At 34.6% G+C, this 10,411-nt stretch overlaps 1 protein-coding gene across 1 annotated transcript; it reads left to right on the top strand.

The window, feature by feature from the left end:
- Positions 1-1,463: 1,463 nt before the first annotated feature.
- On the top strand, positions 1,464-10,114 carry LOC133321109 (delta and Notch-like epidermal growth factor-related receptor; the record flags this gene model as incomplete). The annotated part of the gene is made up of 3 exons (XM_061530205.1): positions 1,464-1,483; positions 1,583-1,743; positions 9,842-10,114. Coding segments are annotated over exons 1-3 (454 nt in total), but the record flags the coding sequence as incomplete, so codon positions are not given.
- Between the last annotated feature and the right edge of the window lie 297 nt (positions 10,115-10,411).

The raw sequence follows: 10,411 nt of genomic DNA on the forward strand, positions 1-10,411 counted from the left end.
GGACCATCAGATCAATAAGCGTGGATTTTTAAAGGATATTTTTTCATGGACCATCAGATCATAAGCGTGGATTTTTAAAGGATATTTTTTCATGGACCATCAGATCAATAAGCGTGGATTTTTTAAAGGATATTTTTTAGGGACCTCTAGAAGCGTGGATTTTTAAAGGATATTTTTTTCAAGGACCATCAGATCAATAAGCGTGGATTTTTTAAAGGATATTTTTTAAGGACCATCAGATCAATAAGCGTGGATTTTTAAAGGATATTTTTTTTTCAAGGACCATCAGATCAATAAGCGTGGATTTTTAAAGGATACTTTTTTCAAGGACCATCAGATCAATAAGCGTGGATTTTTAAAGGATATTTTTTTCAAGGATTATCAGATCAATAAGTGTGGATTTTTAAAGGATATTTTTTCAAGGACCATCAGATCAATAAGCGTAGATTTTTTAAAGGATATTTTTTCAAGGGCCATCAGATCATTAAGCGTGGATTTTTAAAGGATATTTTTTCCAGGGCCATCAGATCATTAAGCGTGGATTTTTTAAAGGATATTTTTTCCAGGGCCATCAGATCATTAAGCGTGGATTTTTTAAGGGATATTTTTTCAAGGGCCATCAGATCAATAAGCGTGGATTTTTTAAGGGATATCTTTTCAAGGACCATCAGATGACCAAGCGTGGAGTTTTAAAGGATTTTTTTTTCAAGGACCATCAGATCAATAACGTGCATTTTTAAAGGATATCTTTTGAAGGACCACCAGATCAATAAGCGTGGATTTTTTGAAGGATATCTTTTGAGGGACCATCAGATCAATAAGCGTCGATTTCTTAAAGGACCAAATAGCGTGTGGTTTTTAAAGGATTTCCTAGAGGACAGTTTTTCAAGGACCCCAATAAGCGTTGATTTCTTAAAGCATAGTTTTTCAATAACCCCAAATAGCGTGGATTTCTTTAATTGCAGTTTTCCAAGGTTCCCTGTATGCGTGGATTTCAAAAACGATTTTTTTCTTTTTAAGAAATGCTCTTCAAAATATTTTTACATAGGTTTTAAATTGTGGCTCTTTACCTAATTTCCATATATTTTTTTTTAATCTATGTCCCACACAAATACGCAAACATTGTATATACCAACACATGGAGAAAATAGTTTTTTTTTTTCAAAAATCTCTTCACAACATTACCTTGCAACTTTAATGTTCCCAACGAAAAAAAACTACTCTGTGGAAATTTTTCAATTCCCTTTTCAGGTGTTCTTTTCAACACTGATTTGTTGGTCCCATAGAACTGGCAACTGTGTTCGTTGCCTCGTTCGTTTATGTAATTTTTCTTCCTCACCATTAAAAACTATATTTTCTATAGCGTTTTCATTTTTTTCTACTCCAAACATTTTAGTTATACTAGTTCGTTTGTTTGTTCCTCTCTTTTTTTCATATCTATCCCGACAACTTTAATGACAACAATGCTGCTGATGATGATGATGTTACTCGTTCTCTAACTCTCTATGGCTGGCTGATGTCAAATGTGCCATTGTGGGCGTGTGGGTGTGTGTGTGTAAATTCTTTTATGTGGCTTCCGCAGTGCACACAACACTCAGGTGTATCAGGTAACACGTTCCGGACACGAGCATTGTGACGTTACCGAGGGTATCCTGCTGGATATAACACCACTCATCGTTGATGGCAGAAAGTTGGTAACACTGTACGATAAGGACCTAACCGAAGGAGTTAACTTGCTAATTGGTGAGTATAGATTGTTGAAAAGAGAGTACCAAGTAGAAAAAAAACTCATTCATACAGATATACAGTCGAATAGAAAAAATAGTTGTAAAATTTGTTAAACTTAGTAACTAATTCACAGTGGTAATGGTACTTGTTGTTTGCATGAAAGAGGGAATAGAATATAGAAATGCAATAAATAAATAAAAAGTGTAAAAATATAAAACTAGGAAGTGTTGAAAAAAAAGTAGGAAGTGATGGGGAATAAAAAACAGCGGTGTACAAATAAACACAATTATTTGTTTGCATTTTTTTTTTTACTTGAAATGAATTGAATAGAATGACACATAAAGGTAGTTGGTATACATTTTTCTATTAGAGATATTTACTAGCAAGAGTAGAATGAACAAATGAAAACGTCATTACGTTCGACCACGCAGAAAAGTGGAACAAAAAATAAGCGGGAGTGATATAGAAACCATAAACCAATAGGAGCGATATAAAAATCATAAGCCAATATAGGAAACATTCTGGTCATAATGAGGGTAGATCGTACGAAAAACTAAAATATAAAATTACAAATAATTCGTTTGAAAAAAGCGTGCTCAAAACCCCTAAAATATCGAATAATGGGGGTACTACTTTATGGGGGATACTCGGAAACATGAACCAATATTGATATATTTTGGTATGGATATTTTCTACTCAATCAACAATATCAGATTAAAATCAATTTATTGGGAAAACGTAACAAAATACCAAATGCTGGGGGTACCCATCTTTTGTGAAGCAATACTGACTATTTCGGCAAGCCAGATTTACTACCCAATGAGAACTCAAAATATCTGAAATTCAATTTGGTTGAAGCAAGTGCTCAAACTCCCTAAATGACGAACCAGGGCTGCCCAAAAAAGTGACCCAATATTGATAATGTTTGGTAGGAAGATTTGCCAAATTCCCCAAAATACTGAATAATGAGGTGGTAACGCTCTATGGAGGATATCCTCAAAAATATTTAAAATGTGCGCATCTTAATATTGATACCTCAACTATGTTTTAAGGCTATTATTTATTATAGCTTTGTGTGGCCCAAGATTTTGTAAGGCCGCGAAATGTTGGTCCTAGTCCAACTTTTGGTATACCGATCGTCATAACTCGACTACCTGAAGACAATCTAGACATGTGTGTCCGTCTAACCACAGGTATTGGCCAATCAGCACGAAACGTCGGTTCGGTTCAAAGAAGACGCATATTACTTTTGTTAACGATTAGTTAATATTTAGGGCTATCCTCAAAAATGGACAGATATCGATAAGAGATAGCCAATTTTGTCAAACTTGGCCACTTTTCAACCATCTTGTTCGAAATTCGGGTCCTCAAACTCACTTCGTTTTATTTTTATACCTTCTGGCATAAGTTGGAGTGTATATAAAAGTTTTTATTCAGTTTGCAACACATCGATATAATAATCGGATACTCCATAAAGTAAATATATATTCTTGATCAGAATAAATTTATAATATAAATATTTCACGAAAGTTCCTATATTTCTTTCGATTTACACTAAATTGTTGTAAAGTTTCGTTAACATCGGTTCAGATTTAAATATGGCTCCCATATTCATCCGATTGTCTGTAAATGGCGAACTAAACTCCTCCCTGCAAACCATAGCCTGTGGTATGTATCTGTCGGCAAGACCGACATGATACATGTCAACATCGCGAGTATTTTTGACTTTAGTTCAGGTTCAGGCATTCACTTCAGATTATTTAAAACCCTTCACCACTCTGTGGTACAGGGTATTATGTCTTTGTGCATATGTTTGTAACAGGCAAAAGAGTCAAGATAGTCCCATGGTTCCTTTTGAGAATATGCATAGAATCACTTTCTGAGTCGATTTACGTGTATTTTTGTGAACAAAGTACAGGTCGCATTTATGATCTGATTTGAATCATAAATGCGTTCTCTTATTTGGACGAACCCTATTGAAATTGGAGAAAATCGGCTCAGATTTAGATATAGCTCTCACATATAGTTTCGTCCGATTTTTGTGAATGATTCACCAAACTCCCAATATTTGTCCGATTGAGACCAAATTTTGCACAGCGTACTGAATTAGGTCCAGATTGATGTCTGCAAAGTTTTGTTAGAATCGATTGGAATCGTTTAGATATAGCACCCATATATAGTTTCGTCCGATTTTATGTGAATGATGCACCACACTCCCAATATTTGTCCGATTGAGACAAAATTTTGCACAGAGTACTGAATTAGGTCCAGATTGATGTCTGCGAAGTTTTGTTAAAATCGGTTCAGATTTACATATAGCTCCCATATATAGTTCCGTCCGATTTTTTATGAATGATACGGCAAACTCCGAATATTTGTCCGATTTTTTGTGAATGATACACCAAACTCCACATATTTGTCCGATTGGAACGAAATTTCGTAATGTAAATGGTGCACGAAAGGGCCTGTGGTTCTTCGATTTACACGAAATGTGGCAGAGGGTTTTAAATTGAATATGGAGCGATGCCAAAAATCAAATGGTGTATGCAACGGTTGCTCAATGTGTTTATATATAGCTCTATGTGTTTATATATGGCCCCCATACATAATTTTACTCGATTTCATACAAAAGGTACACCAAAGAATCCAAGTCTGCCCGTTTAACATGCAATTTTTCATTGATTTCAGAATGGTATGTGTATGAGGTTTCTTCAATTAGTTCAAATATCGATCTAGATAGCACATTTCGCCCGATTCCAACTCAATGGTCCTCCAAAGATCTTATGTCTGTTCTAACTAAAGGATATTGTAGATATTAACATCTCTAGTATGTACCCAAAGTGGTGAAGGGTGTCATATAGTCGGCCTCTCCGACTTTTGAACATTCCTTACGGGTTAGACTATAACTTCATACAATTGTCTACAATATAAAGCCTTTATATCCCCATATGACTCTCTATTTCTACAGCTAATTGCACTTTTGAATATCCCATTAAAAAATATGTCAATCGAATAAATAAATACAACTACAACAAACTCTCTCACAAATCACAATCAACAATCACTTCACACACACACACACACTCTCATACACTTGTATTCACATCTGATGTGAAAACTAATTTGTTTTACAGTTACCATATAGGGTCCAATTCAGTCATTCATTTTTTTGTTTTCTGTTATTCCCAATACAAATGCCTCTCTTAACCTCTTTTCAGACGACGCTTACAAAACATTTCCCATTGACAGATAACAGTGTTACAACACCGCATAAAACAAGGCAATGACATGACAAACAAAAAAACAACAACTGCAGTTAACGTTTGTCTCCCACATAAATTCAATGTGTGGCGTGGGGGTGGAAGGTTGAGGACGGGAAAAGGATATAGGGGTCGGAGTACGTAGAATAGGTACTAAAGTAGTTCTTTCAGTTACTAACAATTCTCAGTGTTGTCGTTGTCATTCATTAAACGACGACCCCCCAAGTGTGAACGCATTGAATGAATAGTGGCTGGCCTGGTGGTCGGGTGGCGGTAGAAGTGATGGCAGTGGTGTTGGTGTTAGTGCTCATGTTGAATGTTTGTTTTTGCCAGAAGTCGACGTTTACATGCAACGTCTCGTTATCTTTCCCATTCATTGAGTTGAGCCAGGAATTATAGTTAATACAATGTAACACTGTTGTCGTTGGATGTTCGTATGTGTGTGTGTGTGTGTGCGGTATTAGGAGTGTGGAGAGTCTCATTCTAACGAAGGTATACCGGAATTGCTTATGGTTAAAGCAAAACAAACAACAGTCATTTAGAAAGTATATTGGAGCAATGAGAATTGCGTTTTTTGTTCGGCTGTTTGTTTGGTTTCTTTCTCCGTTCCATTCATAAAGTTTTGACTGCGAGATTAGGGAGAATGTCATAGATCATGGAAGTGAATTAAGTGAACATAAAAGTTTGCAAGAAATCATAGAAAGTTGCAAAAGTTCACAGGTTTCTTTAATTTGCTCGATTTTTAAGGCGTACAGGTGATTTATTGTCGAATGGGAATCATATAAAGAAGCTGAACGAATAAATATCGTCCAGACGAAACGGGCGCTTGGTCCAAAGGTGACAGATAAGGCTGGGTTTTTGAAAATTCGTACTAGAACGGTACGAAAGATATTAAATGTGAAACCATTTAAATTTTAAATAAGGGTCATGGAGTGTAAAATATATATAGAAAAGGGTTTTTTGAACTTTCGAACTATAAGTATGCGAAAAGTACTAAAATGTACTAAATCTGGTACAATTTCGTAGAATGTGAATGGATAGAGCTAAAAACTTGAAATTTTAAATACGAATTAAGGTTGAGAAGTATGGTCGAAATCATGTACCCATGTATACGAAAAGTTCTATATGGTAACACATTTGGTACAAATTTTAATTGGAGGTACAAATAGAGCTGGATTCCTGAAATTTAAAATTGAAATTACTGCCAGAGTGTAGGATTGAACATTGACGTAGTTTTGGACATTATGTGTACGAAGAGTACTAAATCGTACTATAATTGATACAATTTGGATTTGGTTGAACCAATAGAGCTGGGATCTTGAAATTTAGAGTTATTATCATTGTTGGGGTGTAGGATTAGGATCATTGTTGTAGGGTTTAAATGAGTAATTAAGAAATTTTTGGAAATTCCTACTAAGTGAACTAAATTTGGTACAAGTTAAATTTTGAGTAAACCGATGTAGGAAGTTTTGGTAATTTGTAATTTGAAATTTTGGGAGAACTGGTGTAGCTGGGATCCTGAAATTTGGAGGTAGGATCATTGTTGGGGATTGTACGATGTTTTGGGAAATTGTACTAAAAGGTACAACATTTTGATTTGGGTGAACCGATAGAGCTGGAATCTTGAAGTTAGGATCACTGTTGGGGTGTAGGATAGGGTTATGTAGAACGTTTTTGGAAATTCGAACTAATGTGTACGAAATGGTACCAAATTTCGAGTTGGAATCTTGACATTTGGAGTTGATGTTGCTAACGAAGTTGCGGGCATATGCTAGTGTTCAAATAATATGCTTCTCCAGTGTTAATTTTCACAGAAGCGCATAAAAGATTACTTAAGACATGCAACAAGTAATAATATCGTCAGGATAGGTCTCCAACACAAAGAACAACATTATGGAAAATGTAAAATTGTTCTTCCGTAAATTCAAGATATTTAGGTCTCATAATACAAGACAATAGTTTGAGGAGTAGAAATTCCTATTTAGAGAAGAAAGTTATTTGCGATTATATTAACTCATTTAGCGCCCTCGTTCTTATAAAAGAACACCTCAACTGCAGTACCCATTCGAGAAATTAACGGTTATATCAGTGAATTTCTCTAAATCAAGTTAATTTATTGTTGTATCTTTTTCTATACTCCCAACTTCATGCCAAACCCAAATTTCACTATGAAATATTTGACTATTAAAAACATATTTATGAACAAATTTGCCAAAGGTCAACAATTTGAGTTATCATGTGATGAATTTGTTGCTGGTACTGGAGATCGAGAAGAAAAACTATAGACCTCTAAAAAATAAACTACAACCTTCATAATTCCGGAATTCCAAGTTACACCATCTAAGAACCCGAAATGTTCAATTACGGAGATGCGACTGAATGCTAAATTATAGAAATTTCGATGCTGGAAACTCCGAAAAAAACATAAAATGTATAAAATTGGGAAGGACTTTTGTATTGATCTCATTTTAAAACATGGACCCACATCAAAAATTTGCTGCCATTATTTTTTGCACTCTTAAAGAACTCGGAATGTCAAATTACATTCAATTCGGCAAAAAATATGCGGCTTGTGAGCTGTACATGTACCGAAAAAGGTATAGTACGTGCAATGCGTAATGCCAAATTCGTTGGAAAATGTGAATATATCCGCCAAAACAACGAAAATTAAGCGGAACCTTTACATTGGATCTTTGTCAAAAAATTGTGTTCAAAATATTTTGAATACTCTAAAATCCTGGAATGACAAATTACACCTACTTTGGTATGAAAATGATGCTACTTCATGATACCCTTCTCCACTTTGGGTGTATTCAACAGATGAATCCTAACATTTTTGAAGGTCAGATATAGAGTTGTTTCTTACAATGGGACAATATTATGTAAATTAATTTAAAGGAAATAGCTATCAGAAGCCCGTTAATTATTTGGAGTCCAATTAACACGAAGTCGGTCGAAAATATATATAGGCTGCAAAATGGAATTACTTTATACTTTGCCCAATTTTGCACGTTGTGCAAAATTATGCGTCAATCTGATAGACATGAAGAGTTTGGTGCACCATTTACTTAAAATCGGATAAAAAAATATACAAACTATATCGAAATCTAAATCGATTTCATCGAAACTTGTCACAGGTTAGGTTATACAAATTTTAGTATGTTTTGTGCATATCGGCCACATTTTCTCGGAGCATCATTTACTTAAAATCGGTAGAAAATATATATGGACGAAAATATATGGGAACAATATCTAAATCTGAACCGGTTTCCTCGAAACTGAGCACACATCATCCTAGACTTAAATCAGTTCGCTATGCCAAATTTCGCGGAAATCGAAAGATATATGGGACATTGGTGCATCATTTACAGTAAATCGGACGAAAATATATATGCGAGCTATATCCAAAACTGTACCGATTTTCACGCTGTGCAAAACATGGTGCAAATCAAAAGATATATAGGGACTTTCATACACTATTTACATTAAATCGGACGAAAATATATATGGAAGCTATATCTAAATCTGAAACGACTTTACGCCATTTCAATAGGATTCGTCCTTGTCAAATTTCATCCAATTCGGATCATAAATGCGACCTGTACTTTATTTACAATTTAACATGGACAGACGGACATGCATAAATCGACTTTAAAAGTGATTCTACGCATATTCTCGTAAGTAATCATGTGTCTATCTCGTTTCCTTTTGCCTATTACAGACATATGCACAAAGACAAAATACCTTGTACCACAGTGTGGTAAAGAGTATTAAAATAGGCCTAAAGATTGAGTCGATTTATGCAGGTGGGCTTGGTCATGTATTTTTTTACAAGTAATATACGTGTCACATTTATGTGGATCCCATAAAGTATGATCCCTAGAATCTGCGAAAATAAATTTAAATATCAAGGAAGCTTCCATATAAAACACACCAAAGGCACTAGGCTTCTCAGACAATTTTTTTTTCAAAATCTCTAAATGTCAAACGATGGGAACCTAAGAACACCTCTTGTATATACCCAAAGTTTTGTAGGATATTATATAGTCAACCCCTTCCGAAGTTTGTTACTCCAGTAATTTTGGTAAAATTATTGCCTGTTCAAGTTCACTGACTTTAGCGAATACTTTACGAATTTATTTTTTTTAATGCCCCACAAAATAAATTCCACACCCTTCCTAAAATGTGTGTTTTTATTTAGCCAACAATTTAAACCCCTTTTGATCACATTCAAATAAATTATGTTTTGCACAAATAAAAGAGAACTGCTGGTGCTTATCTAAATTGTGCAAAGGGATATCAGAACATAATTTATTTTTTATTAAATCCTCGTGCGCCCAACAAAAAATATTCAATTTTTTTTTGTAACAACAATGCCCAAGATTTAACCCAATATGCTATAAAAGCAACAACAACAAAATATTTATATAAAACACTACACTTGACCTTATCTGTGATGAACATATTTATGTTAGCCCCGAAATTCCAAGCCTTGGCATTTACACAAAAAAGGTTAAAGGTTGAGTAGAAAAATTAAAAAAAACACAACTGGTAGTGTCACACACACACCCAAATACCAAAGAGTCCATTCCACAACTTCATGCTATGTCATTTGCATAATTAACCCTATTGTTGTGTATTTTTATTGTAAATTAAGTAATTAAGTACTTCGTTTCGTTGGTGTTGTTATTGGGGTTTTAATGCCAACAAAGAGACAACTTTGGGAATTTTGCTACAGAAATAAAAAACATATCATTGACAAAATTTATATATATTTACTTCTCATTAAATGTTTTAATTTTATGTTTCTTTTTTCTTTTCTATAATTTCATGGTACGTGTTAACCTCTCCAGTGGTCTCTGAACTATGGGGTTCACAGTGTGTCCGTCTCAAGGTCACCACAAAAACCGAAAATTGTGGTGAAGGTGCTGATTGCTCCGGTAAAGGTGTTTGCTATTCGAACAGCGACATGGAAGAGTATGAATGCCAGTGTTGCAGTGGTTTTGCCGGACCACATTGTGAAGAGATTGATGCCTGCACACCGAGTCCGTGTACAAATAATGGCATTTGCGTTGATTTGTCACAAGGTCATGAGGGTAATTCGTATCAATGTTTGTGCCCGTACGGTAAGTAGTTGGCATGTGTTTTCTATAATATTGTTTATATTAAAGCTATTTAAAGAGTTAACACTTATGTGTTTGGATGAGCGAGTGAAAGCATTTTAATGATGTAAAAAATTATACGTGATTTAGAGTCAGTCAGTTCCTTAGGAATTTATTTTCTTTATCGACGGAAATAATTTTGCCTATATAATATACATTTTATAAATAAATCGGTTTCTTTGGTTCAAAATGTATCGCCCTGTACTATAAACTGAGCATTTTTCAATAAAATTCCAGTAGCCTGGAATGCACAATTACAGC

This window comes from Musca vetustissima, unplaced genomic scaffold (genome assembly GCF_032173495.1).
Source record: "Musca vetustissima isolate MV318-11 ecotype Yass unplaced genomic scaffold, APGP_CSIRO_Mvet_v1 utg41130, whole genome shotgun sequence".
NCBI classification, from domain to species: Eukaryota; Metazoa; Arthropoda; class Insecta; order Diptera; family Muscidae; genus Musca; species Musca vetustissima.